The sequence below is a fragment of the Sus scrofa genome, chromosome X (assembly GCF_054392235.1).
Source record: "Sus scrofa isolate SSC_HxYL_T2T_F1_AM1 chromosome X, Sscrofa_HxYL_maternal_Yorkshire_Landrace_v2.0, whole genome shotgun sequence".
In the NCBI taxonomy this organism is placed as follows: Eukaryota; Metazoa; Chordata; class Mammalia; order Artiodactyla; family Suidae; genus Sus; species Sus scrofa.
This window is the reverse complement of record NC_139401.1, coordinates 9,610,117-9,630,221: the sequence shown is the minus strand read 5'-3', so window position 1 is coordinate 9,630,221 and position 20,105 is coordinate 9,610,117. Positions and strand designations below refer to the sequence as shown.

The following is a 20,105-nucleotide window of genomic DNA, read 5'->3' as shown; positions in this document are numbered from 1 at the left end:
GAAACGGCACCCCCACCCCAGTCGCACAGCCTCGGCATTCACTCTGCAAGACATCCACTCCGCAAGACCGCAGTGGTGAAATCAACACAAAATCAAGAGGATTCAAGCAACAGCAGGCCTATCTTTTCAAGTCCAGATGTTTCCTTTCCAAACTTTCATTCAAGATTCAGGGCATCTAAACATCAATGAAAACATTTTTTTTTTTTTTAATGCACATACCAAAAAAAAGCACATGTTGTTTTTAAAGACTGACGTGGGTTGTTGTTTTTATTTTTTTGGTGGCTGGGGAGGGGGAAGGGGGGAGGGGGGAACGCCCACAGCATGCAGAAGTTCCTGGGCCAAGAATTGAACTCTCACTGCAGCAGTGACCATGTCGGATCCTTAACCTGCTGAGTCACAAGGGAACTCAAAACCAACATCTTTATTTTTTTTTTTTAATTTTATAGTTGATTTACAATGTTCTGTTAATTTCTGCTGTACAGCAAAGTGACCCAGTTATACACACATATGCATTCTTCTTTTTTTTTTTTTGTCTTTTTAGGGCTGCACCCATGGCATATGGAGGTTCCCAGGCTAGGGGTCGAAGGACCAACATCTTTAATCACTGGGACATACTCAGCTTTCCAGAAGTTAGGGTTCTCTTATTTTATTTTTTTTGGCCACCCCACGGCATATGGAGTTCCTGCGCCAGGGATCAGATCCAAGCTGCAGATTCAACTTTCACCACAGCTGCAACCTACACCAGATCCTTAACCCACTTAACCTGATACCCGACCAGGGATCGAACCTGCATCCCAGAGCTCCAGCGATGCCACTGATCCCACTGTGCCACAGTGCCACAGGGGGAACTCCCAGGGTTTTCTCTTTTTAATACGCCTGCCTAGAGAAAACTAAATGAGAAAACTCAATATACACCACGATAAGAAAACCTATCATTTTTAAATTCCAAGTGGCATACACAGAACCAAGCTTCCTTTCAGCAAGCATCAGATTCCAAAGACTGTTGACAACGTAATTCCTGAGAATTACCTTCAAGCAACTCATGATTAGATCTACATGGTACCAAGCAAATAACTCCACAGAGAGGGGAGAAAATTCCCTACAGCTCTACTACCAGAAATAAATTACATGTTTTAGGCTACTGATCATCTTGACCCTTATTTTCCATTTTTTCAAGATGGTTTTCACGTTTCTGCAACAGGAAAAAGACGTATCGCTGTGCTTCCAAACCGACCAGCACATGTACAATTAGCACAAATATCCCTGTTTACAGATTTACACACAGAAGCAGAACTCACACACAGACAGAAGCAGAATTTCAGCAGCAGCAAAATTCCGTCAGCTCCAGCATGTCCAGGCCACAGGCCAAGAATCCCTTTACCTCCTGTGACAGTCAGGGAGGGCCTCCAGGCTCCTGGTGTCCCCCAGCCACCTCCCCGCCTTCCCCAAGCATTCTAATACCTGGAAGAGAACCGACCATCCTTCCCCCACCCCGCTCAGCCCCTGTCCCAAGCCTGGGAACCCCACACCAATGCCATCTTCCTCTGGGGACCAGCTCATGCCACACCCCCCTTCCTCGCCCTTTCTCCTTTGTCTCCTTCCTTCCATGCGTCTGTGTTCCAGCCCTTAGGGAGAAGAAGAGTCCGCTGTACAAGATCATAATTAATTAACCTGACAGAGGCAGCCCAGTTAATGAGGATTCAATGGGTAACCCTCCAGGGCAACCCTTTCTGCTTTAACCAAAGTGCCATTATTAAAGGACAATTCAGGAGTTCCCGTCGTGGCGCGGTAGAAATGAATCCAACTAGGAACCATGAGGTTGCGGGTTCGATCCCTGGCCTCGCTCGGTGGGTTGAGGATCTGGCATTGCCATGAGCTGTGGTGTGGGCCGTAGACGTGGCTCGGATCTGGCATGGCTGTGGCCGGCAGCTGTAGCTCCGATTAGACCCCAGCCTGGGAACTTCCATATGCCGCAAGTGCAGACCGAAAAAGCAAAAAGAAAAAAAGAAAGAAAGAAAGAAAAAGTGAAGAGGGGAAAAGAAGCTGACCTCTGAGCGTGCAGGTCTCATTTTAGGTAATATGTGTGCAGGCATAAGCTACATGTTAATGGGGTTCTTTCTACAGATTCAGTCTTGATTCCCTCTGCGTGGCTGTAAAGGGAGCATCACCCAGCCAGTCTCTGAGATCCAGGTCTGTTCCTTACAAGGAAAGCCTTTGATTTCTGCCTGGACCTCAAGTGTAAGAAGGGTCAAACTCTGAGAGCATCCAAGACATGCCTAATGGCCCAAACGCAACAGAGGCTTATTTCTTACTGGTGCCCCTGGGAGGGTAACCACACATTCAGGGACCCAGGGACCCGTGCTGGTGAGGCTGTGCCTTGGGCTGCCTTCACTCCAGACAACCAGAAGAGGGGACGCAGCCCAGGCCATAGATGGCCCGCATCACTTGTACTTGCAGGAGGCCAGGGAGAACTGCCACGGGGGCCCCCGCAGCTGTAAGGGAAGTTGGGAAATGGAGTCCAGCAGTGTGTCCAGAAGGTGAGAAGACTCAGATAACATCTCTACTAAGCCTACAGATCCAGCTCCATGCCCTGAAACATTTTCTACTGCCAGCGAACAAACCATGGAGTTGGCTGTCATGGGATATTTAACCTTCTTTGCCTCTTATTTTTACTTTCCAAACCTCTTTTTTTTTTTTTTTTTTTTTTTTTAAGGGCCACATGTGCAGTATATGCAAGTTTCCAGGCTAGGGGTCGAATCAGAGCTGCAGCTGCCGGCCTACACCACAGAAACAGCAACAGTGGATCCAAGCCGTGTCTGTGACCTTCACCACAGCTCACAGCAACGTCAGATCCTTAACCCACTGAGTGGGGTCAGGGATCGTACCTGCATCCTCATGGATACTAACTGGACTCTTTACTGCTAAGCCACAACGGGAACTCCCCCAAACCTCTTTTTTAAATCCTATTCTTCTGGGAGTTCCCTTCATGGCTCAGTGGTTAAGGAACCCGACTAGGATCCATGAGGATGCAGGTTCAATCCCTGGCCTCATTCAGTGGGTTAAGGATCCAGCGTTGCCATAAGCTATGGTGTACGTTGCAGATGCAGCTCGGATCTGGCCTTGCTGTGGCTCTGGCGTAAGCCAGCAGCTACAGCTCCAATTCGACCCTTAGCCTGGGAACCTCCATATGCTGCGGGTGTGGCCCTAAAATAGCACAAATAAAATAAAATAAAAAATAAATCCTATTCTTCTGAATATCACATTGACCTGAAAGAGCTACCTTTCAAAAATATTATAAAAAGAAAATCAGTATTATTCAAAAAAAGGTTTTTGCGGAGGAGTGGCTCAGTGGTAACGAACCCAACTAGGATCCATGAGGATGCAGGCCTCACTCATTGGGTTAAGGATCCGGCATTGCCGTGAGCTGTGGGGTAGGTTGCAGACTTGGCTCGGATCCCATATTGCTGTGGCTGTGGTGTAGGCCAGCGGCTACAGCTCTCATTCAACCCCTAGCCTGGGAACCTCCATATGCCGCGGGTGTGGCCCTAAAAAGACAAAAAAAAAGTTTTTGATGGAAAGGAGGAAAAGCAATCAGATCCAGTGGGCTGTAAGTAGCACAACTGAGGTACTAAGGGGGCATCAGATATGTACTTGAATTAAATGCTTTTCTACAAATTCAATATTAAACTGCCAAAATCACTAAGAAAATCTAGGAGACACACGTTAAAACGCTGCCATAAAAATCTGACTTGACGTCTTTCTATAGTAAACTGGTGGTTCAATCCACTAACATGACCTTTTATGGTTTCCTAAATTATTTGGGGGTGGAGGCGTGAAGGAGAAAAAAGAGAGCTTTATTGCTTTGCCAGGCAAAGGGGGTCACAGCGGGCTAATGCCTTCAAGACTGTGCCCCTAGTTTCCCAAATTCTTAAGGAAGCAGGATGAACTAAGGAAAGGGAGGAAGGGGGGGAGAGATGGAATTTAAATCCACAAGAGCAAGGTCTCCATCCAGCCTCATCTTATCCCTGTGTTAACATACTAGCGTGGGAATGTGGGACTGATTCTAGCTCGAGGGTCAAGAAGGATTAAGCATCAGAAAAGGTTGACGACAAAAGGCAAGACACAGGTAGGTGTGCAAGACTCCCCACCCCACCCCCCACCTGCCCCCCCGCCACCTACCCCTCCAACCCCCACCCCCGAACTGGAAGGACCTGGAAGCACCGAGGCTGGAATGGGGCAGACATGACCCCTCCCACCTCACCGAGCAGAGCGGGGCTCCTCTACAGGGGCAAACCTCGTGTCAACTTTCAAATCTGCCAGGCACCAGAAGCTTAGTTTCAGCAGAAGAAAAAATTACCATCTGCCAGGGATGGGACCAGACCCAAAGAAACTACTGAAGCTACAGCCTTTAAGGAATCTCCAGGGAAGCAGCCTGGCCAGATCACTCACCCACAGTGCACCCAGCCTGCAGAGAGCACTGTGGCCGCCCAGGCTCACAGACCCGCAGGTGAAAGGACCACCCAATAGTCAAAGAGAACCTCCAACAGGGAAGACAGAAGCCAAGCCAAAGAAACTAAAGGCAGTGGAGCTCAGGAACAGAATCTAGGCAGAAAGACAACCCCTGCCGCCCTGCGCCCTGCACACATGGCATGTGGAAGTTCCTGGGCCAAGCACTGAATCTGTATCACAGCAGTGACAATGCTACATCCTTAACCTGCTGCTCCACCAGGGTACTCCAAAAGAAGACTTTAAGAAAAACAGCTTCATAAACCAGCTAAATAGCCCCAAAATATAAAAGAACCATGAAACAAGATCAGTATGACATCAAAAAGGAACCATCAAGAACAGTGAAAGGGAGTTCCTGTCATGGCTCAGTGGTAACAAATCCAACTAGCATCCATGAGGACGTGGGTTTGATCCCTGGCCTTGCTCAGTGGGTTAAGGATCCAGTGTTGCCATGAGCTATGGTGCAGGTTGCAGACCCGTCTTGAATCTGGCATTGCTGTGGCTGTGGTGTAGGCCAGCAGCTGCAGCTCCAATTAGACTCCTAGCCTGGGAACCTCCATATGCTGCAGGAGCGGCCCAAGAAATAGCAAAAAGACAAAAAAAAAAAAGAAAAAGAAAATGAAAGGTCTACCATCTTCCCAACAGGCAGGGTTTGAAACACCGCCTGCAAAGAAAGTGCATTGCAAAAATCATCTCCAGCCCAGCCTTCTATACCCAAAATCAATCTACTTACTGTGAAGAGAAAATCTTGACATTTTCAAACAGAGAAGGTCTCAAAAGTCTATGCCCTGTGTTGTCTATATATAGGAAAATATTTTTCGCACCTGGGAAAGATTTGGGGGCTGTATCTATGGTAAGTGCATAGAAAATGAGGCAAAGAAAGAAAACCTATCATTAACCTTGGTGACTCTAAAACATGTGCAGGAAAAATCAGAGTTTGTACCACCAGGCTCAGGAGTGACAGCACTGACACTCAAAACCACATCTCAACACTGCTAACCCAGTGCGTTCCAAAGGGCAATTTTTGTCCCCCAGGGGACATGTGGCAGCATCAGGAGATTTTAGTTTTTCAGTCTTTTTAGGACCACACCTGCAGCATGTGGAAGCTCCCAGGCTAGACGATGAATCAGAGCTGCAGCTGTCGGCCTGCGCCACAGCAACTCAGGATCTGAGCCACGTCTGTGACCTACACCACAGCTCATGGTAATGGACAGATCCCCAATCCACTGAGCAAGGCCAGGGATTGAACCCGAATCTTCATGGATACTAGTCGGGTTCGTTACCACCATGCCTTGACGGGAACTCCAGAAGACATGTTCTAATCCCCTCAACTACAGGGGCGGAGGAGTCTGTCCTGCATCTAGTGGGGAGACTCAGGGAAACTGCTCTCCACCCCACAGTGCACAGGGCAGCCCCCACCACAGAGAAGGACTTGGCCCCAAATATCAAACGGTGCTAAGGCTGAAAAAGCCTCTTCCAACCAAAATCTCGATGTAGTTACAAGGGGAGGGGAGCATAGCAGCCCAGGAGAGGGGCCTGCATCGCTGGTAGAAAGAAGGGAGGTACATGTGAACAACAGCCTGAATCCCAGGCTTTGAGAGTGGGAAGTCATGGCCGCCCTTGAAACGGAACAAACAAAAGTAGCAGCAAGACAGAATATAAGCAAATGCTGAAAGACCTCGGCTGAAGAGTCTCCACTGCTTCTCTAGGGAAAAGGAAATGACGGCGGGAGCTGCCCGTCTTCTAAGCAGCCTTGAAGAACTATTTGATTATTTAAACTGTGCAAGTGCCACTTGGATAACAATGAAAACTAAACTCCAAAAGATACACTAACATTTTGTCCCTCTCCCCCCACGAAGGAGAAACGACAAGGTTGCCGTTCCTTTTACTTTGTGCTTCAGAACATCCTGGCTTTTCACAGCAACCTGATTTGCTGGAACCTCTAACAAGGTCAGTCCAATTACTTTTTTTTTTTTTAATGCTATGTTATTCTCCTAAGACAGGTTCCCCCCAAGACAGGCCTTAACGTACACAGGGGTTCAACGCCACGGGCTTCTCCAGCCACAGCGCCATGCAAATATCTGCTCCCAAAAGGTAACAGGAAAACATTTCTTCCAAAATACACCCTCCCTGTGTTGGAACACCGGCAAGGTTTTGACCAAAAGAGCAACATGCAACCGGAGCTCTTTCAAAAGCCCTCCCGTGGGTGGAAGCCTCAGCTTGGCAGAGCCGCGGCCTGCAGCCCTTCTCCGCAAAGGATGGCCCCGCGCTGGGCCACCGTGTTGGCCGAGTAAAAAAAGTCTGCTCAGCCTTTGAATCCTTAAATTACCCTGTCCACTGTTTACACTGTGCGTGGCGTACAAGAAGAAAAGCCCCAGAGAGCCCACAAAGACATTCACGAATCCAAGTGTATTTGCATGCTCACCCAAAACAAGTGTGGCCGGAGGACAAGGCCAGAAGGCTGTCCCCGCAGAAAATCCGGCCCTTTCCAAGCTAGGAGCCCGGCATCTTTAGCCGAGCCACAGAAAGGTGAGTGAAGAAAGAATCCCAGCTCCCTAGGACAGGGTGAAAACAAACTCATTTGATGAGCCTTTCAGGCTCATTCTCTTCCGCATGCAGCTCTCAGGCAAACCCGTTTTCTTTCTTTCCTTCTGTTTTCAAAAGATCAGTGTTAGGACATGTTAAAGAGACACTCATAACTGAACCAGGAAGAGCAAATCCATCACGGTCCAGGAGTGGGATGCACAGCTTAAGTTGAGAGCTTTTCACACTGTAGACGCCTATGGATTTATGGATGTGAGTCATGCACAATTCATTTCCAGGAGAGGAAGAGCGCTCCACCAGGTGCACCTTCAAGCTCCGGCCGCAGAGAGTGTGTCTGATGGGACTTGAGGCTTTTTGCCCGACGTCCCGCCCCCACACCCAACGCACACCTACTGGAGGACCAGCGCCGAGAACCGCAGGGCTGGGCCAGGCGCCGGCTGGGACGGGGTAATAAAGATCTATTTGAATGCCAGTTGGCAAGGCAAGCCTACCCGCTGGCAAGGTGTTTCAGCACAGGCAAGAAAGCCCATTCTTTTAAAAAAAAAAAAAAAAAAAAAATACTCCTGATTTTTAAATACAAGTGAGTCTTCAGAATTACTTTCCGGTAATTTTCTGAACCATCAGAAAACTGCAGCTGGCCGTGAGGCGCCCAGAAGCTGCAGGGGCCACAGCAGTACCCACAGCAGCAGGGGAGCCCCGGCCCTCACCCGGGGACCCCTGGGAAAGCGGCAGGGTTCCTCAGGGCTGGGGATGTGGCGGCCCTGCGCTTCAGCATCTACTGGAGCAGAACCCAGAGAGGCTTCCGTCCATGGGTCCCCAGTCCACTGCTGAATTCAACAGACTCTCTTTTTCCAAACCTTTAGAGAGAATCCCAGCAAATACGAGGCGGCAAATACTAGGATATCAGGACGACGCGTCCTGAGCAGGGCTGCTGGGTCACCACTGACCGTGACTCAGCGCAGAGCCGCTTTTCTGACCACTACAGAAGGTGCCCACCCCAGCCCCCACCAATGGCCAGTCTGTGCCCTGAACCTTCACTGTCAGGAGCTGTAACAGGTGACAGAGGGCACTTGCCCCCTGGCTGTGCGCCCCCCTCCCCAGTCCCCTGATGCCCATCCACCCGGCCTCCAGCACTCCAGCTGGGAAGGACATTTAAGGACTTAGCCTCACAGCATCCAGCAAAACACTGGCTCATCTGAAGGCCCAGGAGAGGGTGCATCAGGCGGGGACACCCCGAGCCCCAGTGCCCTCCCTCCAAGGATGGGTCTGTTCCCCAGAGGCAACCTGAAAACCAATGTGTTCCCAAGGGAGCCGGCCCCAATTACAGTGTCTCTGGAGCTCCCAGCTAAAGCTCTGGCATTCTTGGAGGGAAGCTGGGGGGCTGGGGGGAGGGGGGTCCTAAGAACTAGTGAAAAGGAGGGGCTTGGGCTTCATTCCTTCCCGCTAACAAACATTCCTGAGCCCGCAGGGGGCCTGTGACACTCAGCTGGCCAACCAAAAGCTTCCTAAAGAATCCCTGACAGACAGTCTCTGGGGGAATTCTAGCCCCTCCAAGGACCTTTTAGCAATCAGGCCCTCCCTGCCCCCACCAAAGTCTGCCACTTGCCGAGCAGGTGGGGGAAGGAAGATGTACCCTCAGCAGGACCCTGTAACAACATGGTACCAGCTCACACAGCTCCTGAGAGGCCCTGCATCGAAGGGCAGTCAAGGGGGAGGGAGTGGGATGGACATGGAGTTTGGGCTTAGTAGATGCAAACTTTTGCATTTGGAGTGGATCAGCAATGAGATCCCGCTGTGCAGCACAGGGAAGTCTATCTAGATCTAGTCACTTGTGATGGAGCAGGATGGAGGATAAGGGGAGAAAAAGAAGGTATATATGTATGTGCGACGGGTCGCTTCACTGTACAGTAGAAAACTGACCGAGCACTGTAAACCAACTATAATGGAAAAAAGAAAAATCATTTAAAAAAAAAAAAAAAACCACCGTCCCCGACATACTAACAAGTCAAAGTCCTTGCCATTTCTTAGGGAATTGTTTCTGCGCCTTCTACGGCAGCAGCCTGGAAAACAGCAGGGCTTTGTGTATTTTCTAGCCCTAGGAAAACGTCACGCTACCAGTCTGTGTAAATGGAATGAGTGCCTACGAATCCCATTGTCACCTTTAGTGGGACTTCACACGTGCCCTTCAAATTCCAAGAAGGCCTGCGGTGGAGCCCAGGGAACGGTATCTAATCACGCATGAGGGAGCATGAGGGCGCAGGATGGCAAGAAAAAGAACGCACATGTACAACCGGGTCACTTCGCTGGGGAGCAGAAAGTGACACAACACTGTAAATCACTCATAATAAAATTTCTTTAAAAATAAAAACACACACACACACAAACACACAAGCCCCCACCAAAGCCCAAGAATGCCACTCAGAGAAAGTCAGCATCCCTTTCCGTTCAAGCCAGACGCAGGGAAAAGGCCGTCCTTTGGTCCTGACCCAGCAGCCCTGCTGAATGCCCATAAAACACGGCACTAGGGAGTTCCTGCTTCCATTTCCTTTTTTCCAGCGACAAAAATGCAGATGAAGCAAGTATTTGTTTGAGGTTCACTATGTAAATAAAGCCTATTATCAGGGCCAGCGCTTAGGAAGAAAACAGCCCTCCACGCCAACGCTGGCCACACCAGGGGCCTCGCTGGCCACCCTACAGGCCAGGAACTCCAAAGGAAGAACTAAGCAGGCGGTTTCAAAGCTTAGAGCCTCTCAAAGCAAAAGCAACAGAGCGGTAATCTAGCAAGGGTGATTCTGTGCCCAGGTGACATCTGGCAGTGTCTGTAGACTTTGGTTGTCACACCTGGGAGGGGAGGGTGCCAGTAGGTAAAGGCCAGGGGTCCTGCTCAACACTCCGCAATGCACAAGACACCCCGAGAGTAGAGAATGATCCAGCTCAGAATATAGGCACTGCCAAGGTTGACAGGTGCTCATCTACTGCGAGGGACCAAGTCACTGCATGTGGCACCTAAGTGATGCTAGACCAAAGCGGGTGGCTCTGACGGAAGGGAAGGCAGGCACGTTAAGGGTCAGGTCAACACCTGGTCCTCAGGGCCCTTCTCAGGACTTGCCGGGTTTGGGACCCAGGGCACACCCCTGCACCTTCCCCCTTTGATGTCTCAGCTGTTCTGTTTCCTTCTTTTTTTACATGATTGCTATTTTTTCCATTTTAACTGGTTTACAGTGTTCTGTCCATTTCTACAGTACAGCCCAGGGACCCAGGCACACACACATATATACATTCTTTTTCTCACAGGATCGTCCATCCTGCTCCATCATAAGGGACTGGACACAGTTCCCGGTGCTACACAGCAGGATCTCACTGCGCACCCACTCCAAAGGCAACAGTTTGCATCTATGAACCCCCGATTCCCACTCCCTCCCTGTCGGCAACCACAAGTCTGTTCTCCAAGTCCCTGAGTTTCTCTGAGCCATTTTATCTGTAACCTGGGTAGCAGATTCCACCAGGAGATGAGGGACTGACCCAGCCTTGTTCTTGTCATCACTATCAAGCTTTTTTTTTTTTTTTTGGTTTTGCCATTTCTAGGGCCGCTCCTGTGGCATATGGAGGTTCCCAGGCTAGGGGTCGAATCGGAGCTGTAGCCACAGGCCTACACCAGAGCCACTGCAACGCGGGATCTGAGTCGCGTCTGCGACCTACACCACAGCTCACGGCAATGCCAGATGTTAACGCACTGAGCAAGGGCAGGGACCGAACCCACAACCTCAAGGTTCCTAGTCGGATTCATTAACCACTGCGCCACGACGGGAACTCCCCCCCCCCCTTTTTTTTTTTTTTTTTTTTACTATGAGGCTTTTAAACATGCCACTGACCACTGGAAAAAGACTGTGTCCTCTTACACAAAAATCAAGTTTCTTCCAAGTCAGAGTCACTTAGAAATGAATGGTCTAACATCCCGGGGATCTAATGTATAATAAGGTTTTTTAAATGCAAAAAAAAAAAAAAAAAAACTATTAGAATAACTATTACTTAGTGAGCCCTCAAGATTTTTCTTCTTGCCCAGCATGTGGAAGTTCCCAGGCCAGGGATCAATCCCACACCACAGTAGTAATCAGAGCCACAGCAGCAATAACACCAGATCCTTAACCCACGGAGCCACCTGGGAACTCCAATGAGCTCTAAAGACTGGATTAATATAAATCGTGGTGGTGGGAAGGTCCCCGTCATGGCTCAGGGGTCACGAAGCCAACTAGTATCTGTGAGGACTTGGGTTCAATCCGTGGTCTTGCTCAGTGGATTAAGGATCCAGCGTTGCCATGAGCTGTGGTATAGCTCATAGATGTGGCCGGGATCCCATGTTGCTGTGACTGTGGTGCAGGCCTGCAGCTGCAGCTCCAGTTGAACCCCTAGCCTGGAAATTTCCATAATCCACAGGTACGGCCTTAAAAAGCAAAATAAATAAAAAATCAATCAATCAATCAATGCTGGTGGTGAAACAATTGTCCTGTCTCCATTACAACAATTACCTTTTTTTTTTTTTTTTTTTTTTTTGGCTGCACTTGCAGCATGCAGAAGTTCCCAGGCCATGGATGGAAACTGAGCCACAGCAGAGACAATGCTGGATCCTTAACTGCCAGCCCACAAGGGAACTCCACAATTTCCATTCTTGAAGTGGTGATAATGGATTCGCTTTCCTTTATCCTTTTCTAATAATACGACAGTTAATTGCCAGCTGTTGGACTGCAAGGAAGTGTCAGTGATGACTTAATCCAGGAGAAAAGACACGTATGTGAAATACTGCCAACACAAGTGTGGTTAAGAAATACACGTCTGCATGTGCGAGCACACGTGTGCACCTATATCTTAGAGTGTGTGGAAATCTAGCAGACATCCCAAACGGTCCTGAAGCCTCCATCCCAACCAACCACAAATCTCAGGAATTCCCTGCTGGCCTAGTGGTTAGGATTTGGCACTTTCACCACTGCCCCCGGGGTTCAATCCCTGACCTGGGAACTGAGATTCCCTCATCAAGCTGCTGCATGACACAGCCAAAAAAAAAAGAAAGAAAGAAATCACAAACCTCCAGGCACACCGAAGCACCAATAAAAACCAAGCAGCAGTTTAAGGCAAGGACGCATAAGCAACCCAGATAAGAATCACAAGCATTTTTATGTCCGCAAGATCCTGAAACACGACCTGGAAAGGCAGAACCTGTACATTGCTACCAGGCTGGCCACAAAAACGTTCCCGGAAAACCCTAGCAACTGCCAGGAGAACCAACCAAGAGGCCAGATCAGCAGCAAACTGCCTCTTGTGCCCTGAAGAGGCCCTGGTGTGCGTGCCCAGGTTTTACTGCCCACCTCCTTCAGTTTCCAGAAAAGCGTCCTCTTGGACAGGGAGCAGAGAAGCTATGAGAATACAGGCGTTTTTTCAGAACTTGGGGGTACACAGAAAGGAGGGGGTCCTGCTGGGTCCCTTTCTCCAGCTTCCAGGAAAAAGACAAGTGAATTTCAATGTTCAAGGTCTCTTCCAGCTTTCTTATACTGTGTGTAAGCCCAAAAAAGCAAGATTTCCCCCTAAACAAAGTGTTGCAACTTACCCTGTCTGCTATAAAGACATGCTGAAACCTGTGTATCCTTTTCTTTTTTGTGTTTTTGTCTTTTTAGGGCCACACTTTCAGCATATGGAGGTTCCTAGCTAGGACTCTAATCGAAGCCACAGCTGCCGGCGCCACAGCAACAGCAACTCCAGATCCGAGCGGTGTCTGCAACCTAAGCCACAGCTCACGGCAACATCAGATCCTGAACCCACTGAACAAGGCCAGGGATCGAACCCGCAACCTCATGGTTCCGGGTGGGATTTGTTTCCGCTGTGCCACAATGGGAACTCCTGTGTATCCTTTTTTAAAAGAAATACATAAGGGCTAAAGGTCTGGGTAATTTACCTGATATCTTTTTTTTTTTTTTTTTTTTTGTTCTTTTTGCCATTTCTTGGGCCTCTCCCGCGGCATATGGGAGGTTCCCAGGCTAGGGGTCTAATCAGAGCTGTAGCCACCAGCCTACGCCAGAGCCAAAGCAACGCGGGATCCGAGCCGCGTCTGTGACCTACACCACAGCTCACAGCAACGCCGGATTGTTAACCCACTGAGCAAGGGCAGGGATCAAACCCGCAACCTCATGGTTCCTAGTCAGATTCGTTAACCACTGCGCCACGACGGGATCTCCCTAACTGATATCTTTTTAACATTTACCATCCGAAATGCCCTCTAAAACATGTATGAGAAAGACACTAGGAGTTCCCCGGTGGTGCAGCGGGTTAAGGATCAGGCATTGTCATCACTGTGACTGGGGGTGCAGTTGCGGGCAGGGGTCGGATCTCTAGCCTGAGAACTTCAGCATGATGCTGACGCGCAAGAAAAGATTAAGAAATAGAGTTCTTACTGTGGCGCAGTGGGTTAAGGATCTGGCGTTGTCTCTGCAGACCCTGGCGCTGCTTCTGCAGATTCGATTCCTGGCTCAGAAACTTCCATGTGTCTCGGGTTAAAAAAAAGAAAGAATAGAAAGAAAAAGAAAAAAAAAAAAAAGGCACAGGCTAACTAAAATGTCTTAATATACGTACACGCAGGAAATGCCCTTCCCGCACAAGGAAAGGCTGCCTTTCTATGGCTGCCTCCCCCCCCTTTTCAAAGACTCCAATTCATTAATGAGTTGCACGTTAGTGAAATTTATAACAGTGCCGGCCTCTTCCCCCAGTTCAACATAAACTCAGTGCACATCTAAGCAGGCCTCCTCTCAAAGTCTCTAGTTTTATAAACACAAAAATGAGAGAAAGAAAAGAATAGAGAAGTTTGGTGTCTCGTGTGCTATCTACACCACGAAGCCACACCACCTCCCAAATTCAATCCAGGTGGGCCAGGTTGAGAGTCCCTTTATTTCTTCCAGCTGTGGGGAAGGAGGAACGCAGAGAAAACCACTAAGCCACCTTCAAACGCTTCGGAGGGCCAAGAATTTTTGCATTTTAAAGGGAACTTTGTCCCCAGGAATGGCCCGGCCCACACCTCCCCAGACAAACTGACCAATAGACAGTTTTAACTAGAAGCAAAAAAAAACTTTTGTTGTCTGTGTGTTTTTATAAGTTTATCCAAGTTCGGCTGGTAAATTTTAAGATGAGTTTTCTGTTTTTAGGCAAGAACATTCAAAGTTCTAAAGTAACTGCCTACACACACTCACACTCACACAGCAACCACATTCCTGATGAGACCTATTAGGGCTCTATTATTGGACCTCAAATCCCCCTTTTATAAAGCGACGCTGAAAAGTTTCAGTGTGTCTTAGCGGATATCCAGAGCGCCGGGGACCTAGGGCTGGAAGCCGAGAGTCAGTAAATATTGATGGGCTTTGGGACTCGAGAAGCTAGACTCACGGCAGCTGCTAGTCAGGGCTTCCTCACGATAAGGTGGGGGTGGGGGGTGGCAGGTCCAAGGGGTGCAGAAACAAGGGCCTCCGGAGGCCAACAAGTGGGGACGGCTCAGTCCACCCCCGGCACGTGAGGCTGTTCCTCCCTGACCTCTGAGCAGGCTCGTAGGTGGAGGCTGCCGCAGGCGAGACCGGGAGTGACAGGGGACCTTGTCAGGCCCCTTCTCGGAGGGGGAGGGGAAGGGGACCCGGAACAGGAGCCATTTAAACTCTGCGCGGCGCTCGGAGCCAACTGGACTGAGAAACAACGCAGAGCGACCGAGGTGGCGCCCGGACCACACACCTATGGGTGTCCCAGTGCCCACCTCCTCGCAGGTGACCCAGGCAGACGCGCGTCCCGGGCTCGTGGACGCGCTCCGGGCGTCCCCTCCAGCGCTCCTACCGCCGAGGAGTCCCCCACCCCCAGGCCACGTCCGGGCTGTCACCCTGAGGGTCCCGCGCCCGCCTTACCTTGGTGATGACCAACGGCTCTCCATGCTCGCGGCCGCCCTTCAGGGTGAAGCCCCAAGGGGCGCCGCCGCTCAGCTGCACCTCCACCAGGCGCCAGCCGTCGGCCGCCCGCGCCTCGGCCTCCGCCAGGCGCTCGGGCTGCGCGCGGGGCTCGGCGCCCTCCATGGCGCGGGGCGCGGGGCACGGAGGCGGCGCGGCCGCTCAGGCCCCCGGAGCCGTCCGACCCGCGCCCATGCACTCCGGGAAACCCGGGCCGGCCGAGGGCGAGGGAGGCTCCCGGCGCCTCCGCCGCCGGCCACTGGCAAACTTGCGCTGCAACTTGGGAGGAAAGTGCCGGCCGCGAGAAGGGAGGGAGCCGGGAGGACGCGCCGCTCTGCGCGCCGGGGAGGGCGGGCCCCGGAGGGGGCGGGCCTGTGGGGAGGGGGCGGGGAGCGGCGGCGGGGCCCGGCGCGCGCTCGGGGGCCCGCGCCGCTCGGGGGGCAGGGGGCGGGGCGCGCGCTCGGGCGCCCGCGAGTTGCCCGGAGGCGGGGGGGGGGGAGGGCGCGCGCTCCGGGGCCGGCGCGGCGGCCGGGGGCGGGAGGGGGCGGGAAGAGGCGCCAGGGCCGGGGGCGCGCGCCCGGGGCTCCCCCGGTTGCTGGAAGGCTGGGGGCGCGCACGGGAGCTCGCGCCGCGCGCCGGGAGTAGGGTCTGGAGCTCGCGCTGGGCACTCGCGCCGGCCGAAGGTTGTCGGGGGGCCGGCGTCGCGCGCTCGGGTGAGGGGCGCGACCCGCTGCCGCACAAGGCGGCCAGAGGCCGCGGTTCGAGGTCCGACCCTTCCTCCAGCTCGGGCGCTGGGCGGCCTTTGGACCCTCGGGGCACGTCCGCCCCGTGCCCGGGAGACCGAAGCGCAGCAGGTGAGGCGGCGGAACCGCCCACGCGGGACGGGCCGGGCCGAGGCGGAGCGGGCTGCGGCCGGAGCCCCCGGCGCCCTCCATCTTGGAGCGCGCGGCCGCCCGGCGCCCCCGCCTTTGTTCTCGCGGACCGCGGGCGGCAGGCAGCCGCGCAGGTGAGGCCGGAAGCGCCGCGGGAGTGCCCGCCGTGGTCCCGCGCCCGCCCGACTGCCGCCAGCCTGTCCCCGCGCCGACCGACTGGGCTCCCAGCGCCCCGCATCGGGACGGCCCGTCCCGGGAGCCCTCTGCGCGCCCTCGCTGTCCTGCGGTGCAGCGCAAGAGACGGGAAGGGGCGCCCCGCAGCCTGGCCAGAGCGCTGGCCGGCGGGAGGGTGCTCGTAAGTCCGGGCAGGAGGAGAACAGCACTTGACCTGTTCCCATAAGGACGGCCCATCCTCCCGCAAAACCTCTTATACAGCGCCCAGCCCGGATAAGGAATGGCCTCTGCTGGCTCTTCTATAGCCACAGCTCCGGAAAGTCTGCGTTCAAACCCTGCTCTCACTTTGGTAGCATCGTACCTCGAGGACTTAATGAAATAAATAATATATATGTTACATATATATACATGTAAGTAGTAACAGTTACGTAGCTGGATGCTGGTGAACATCTGATTTCACAAGGAAGCTTCCATCCAGGTGCTGACGCTGGAAGGAGGTGGCAAGGGCAAAGCCCGGAGAGCCAAGAACACAGTCAGAGGTCCCTGGGCTCGGCCACTGTAGAGCCAAGACAAAGACTCAGTGGCATTCCCACTTTCTTGATCGCTCAAGTGAGGGATCTGCATTCCGCAGCTGATCTTTTGCATCTTATGCAGACATATGAAATAAGAACTCAAGGTCCCCTGGGCACCAGTCATGCTCCATAAACAACTCCAAGCTGCAGTGTCCAGAATGCCTCTAGTTAGAGGAATGAGGTGATTTTTTTCTTTGTAAACAGGGAGTTAAGGATGGTGCCTATAAGAATCACTATCAAGGAGTTCCTGATGCGGCGCACCAGAAGTGAACCTGACTAGGAACCAAGAGGTTTCAGGTTCCATACTTGGCCTCCCTTAGTGGGTTAAAGATCCGGTGTTTCGGTGAACTGTGGTATAGGTCACAGACGAGGCTTGGATCCGGAGTTGCTCTGGCTGTGGTGTAGGCGGGCAGCTGTAGCTCAGATTCGACCCCTAGCCTGGAAACCTCCATGTGCCCGATTCAGCCCAAAAAAGCAAAAAAAAAAAAAAAAAAGAATCACTATCAAGTGTGCCTTTTCTGTGGTGGTCACACAAACCTGGGCAGTTTGTTTAAATTGCTCAGAACTAAATACACACAGACACAGAGGTGCATGTATAAGCTTAGTGGATTGTATCAACGTTAATATCCTTGTTGTGATACAGTGTCCTTAGATGTTAACCATTAGGAGAGGTAGGATGCAGGAAACAAAGGAAATCTCATTTCTTTTTCTTTTTTTTTCTTTCTTTTTTTTTTTTTTTTTTTTTTTTTTGCTTTTTAGGACTCTACCTGTGGCATATGGAAGTTCCCAGGCTAAGGGTGGAATCAAAGCTGCAACTGCTGGCCTACACCACAGCCACAGCAACTTGGGATCCAAGAGTCTTCTGTGACCTACACCACAGCTCACGGCAACGCCGGATCGTTAACCCATTGAGCAAGGGCAGGGACCGAACCCGCAACCTCATGGTTCCTAGTCGGATTCGCTAACCTCTGCGCCACGACGGGAACTCCGGAACTCTTATTTCCTACAAACACATGTGAATCTAAAATTATCTCCGGAGTTCCCATCGTGCCTCAGTGGTTAACGAATCCGAGTAGGAACCATGAGGTTGCGGGTTTGATCCCTGGCCTTGCTCAGTGGGTTAAGGATCTGGCGTTTCCATGAACTGTGGTGTAGGTCGCAGACGTGGCTCAGATCCTGTGTTGCTGTGGCTCTGGCGTAGGCTGGTGGCTACAGCTCCAACTGGACCCCCAGCCTGGGAACCTCTACATGTCACAGGAGCAGCCCAAGCAATGGCAAAAAGACCAAAAAATAAAATAAAAATTAAAATAAATAAATAATAAATAAAATAATCTACAAATAAAAAGTTCAACTTAAAAAGTGGAAGGAGGGAGATCCTGCTGTGGTGCAAAGGGTTAAGGATCCAGTATTTCCCTACGGCTCAGGTCGAAGCTGCAGCTGGGATCTGATTCTCTGGCCCAGGGGACTTCCATATGCCACTGGTGCAGCAAAAATAAAAAACTGGGAGTTCCCGTCGTGGCACAGTGGTTAACGAATCCGACTAGGAGCCATGAGGTTGCGGTTCGATCCCTGCCCTTGCTCAGTGGGTTAACGACGTTGCCATGAGCTGTGGTGTAGGTTGCAGACGCGGCTCGGATCCCGCGTTGCTGTGGCTCTTGCATAGGCTGGTGGCTACGGCTCCGACTGGACCCCTAGCCTGGGAACCTCCATATGCTGCTGGAGTGGCCCAAGAGATAGCAAAATAAATAAATAAATAAATAAATAAAAATAAAAAACTGAATAAAAGGTAGAAATAGAGTTCCCACTGTGGTGGATTGGGTTAAGAATCGTACTGCAACAGCTCTGGTCACTGCAGAGGCCACTGGTCTTGTCCTCATCCCCACACAGTAGGTTGAAGGATCCAGCGTAGAGGCGTAGCTAGCAAGTGCAGCTCAGATTCAATCCCTAGTCTGGGAACTTCCATATGCTACAGATGTGGTTCAGCGGTAACAACTCCACTAGTATCTGTGAGGACTCAGGTTCCATCCCTAGCCTTGCTTAGTGGGTTAACAGTCTGGCGTGGCTGGGGCTGTGGCTGTAGCCTGCAGCTGCAGCTCCAATTTGACCCCTAGCCTGGGAACTTCCATATGCCATGGTGTGGCCCTAAAAAGACAAACAAAGGTGGCGGGGGAGGGGGGGGAATGGATATAATCAACCAAAATACAAAGGACCATGTAAATGTACCTGGAATGTTTGGAAGTGCCCTGTCCCCAAAATAGTGCTGCCTCCCCCACAAAACTGGTATTGACTTAAATCTCAGCTCTTAGCTGGTGCTGAAATTCAGAGCCCTGGATTCAGGAAAGAGTGAAGTCATTGTCTCCATCAATCACCGCCAAAGTCACCTTTAACCTTTTACATGCATTGTATCATTGTCAGATCACCCATCTGCCTCTTGGAAGGGTTATATGGTCATTCTTTGAACTTTGGTGTAAATTTGCCTTCGTCCTCACCAAACATCATTTTGCTGAGTTGTTTTTTGTTGTTGTTGTTGTTGTTTTTAATCTTCACATTAGGCATCCTTTTTATTTTTATTTTATTTATTTATTTATTTATTGTCTTTTTGCTATTTCTTTGGGCCGCTGCTGCAGCATATGGAGGTTCCCAGGCTAGGGGTCGAATCAGAGCTGTAGCCACTGGCCTACGCCAGAGCCACAGCAACGCGGGATCCGAGCCGCGTCTGCAACCTACACCACAGCTCATGGCAACGCTGGATCGTTAACCCACTGAGCAAGGGCAGGGACCGAACCCGCAACCTCATGGTTCCTAGTCAGATTCGTTAACCACTGTGCCAAGACGGGAACTCCCAGGCATCCTTTTTAACTTAGCATCATTTGATTATGAAGCCGTATTGACATTAACAGACATGCTGAAAGGGACTGGACCAAGACTTGAGTGGCCTGCTGGGAGATAGATGCCCTCCACCCAGCCCCTCGGATTCCTTCCGTCAACATTCTTTTTCTTTCTTTCTTTTTTAGGGCCACAGGTGCTGCATAAGCAAGTTCCCAGGGTAGGGGTGGAATGGGAGCTGCAGCTGCCAGCCTATACCACAGCTCAGCTCACAGTAGCACCGGATCCTTAACCCACTGAGTGAGGCTAGGAATCGAACCCCCATCCTCATGGATACTAGTCGGTTCATCTCCGCTGAGCCACCACGGGAACTCCGGGTCAGCATCCTTGGGATTATACGGTTGAGCACAGCTGCCATGGTCCCATCACACCTAGACCTCTGTATCAGGACATTTCACAAATGAATGGCCTCGTGCAAATATCAGTGTCTTGTGACTGCAAGGCATAGCCCCAGTTTCTCAGCCTTGCACCCCTTTGGAAGTACTTAATGTGACACTGAAGCAGTGTGGACTTACGAGGGGTGACAGTGCTTTCCTTTCTAAGAACTCACAAGCCAGTCACAATTTCAGAGAGTGTGTTTGTCAGAA

General features: G+C 51.3%; 1 protein-coding gene across 3 annotated transcripts in view; it reads right to left on the bottom strand.

Moving 5' to 3' along the window:
* Positions 1-15,322, bottom strand: part of LOC146394462 (shroom family member 2) — a 153,817-nt gene extending 138,495 nt beyond the window's left edge. For all 3 annotated transcript variants that reach the window (XM_085007093.1, XM_085007094.1, XM_085007095.1), the window contains exon 1: positions 14,976-15,322. In XM_085007093.1, the coding sequence (XP_084863219.1) occupies positions 14,976-15,140 (165 nt within the window). In that variant the 5' untranslated portion in view covers positions 15,141-15,322. The remainder of the gene's footprint in view (positions 1-14,975) is intronic.
* Between the last annotated feature and the right edge of the window lie 4,783 nt (positions 15,323-20,105).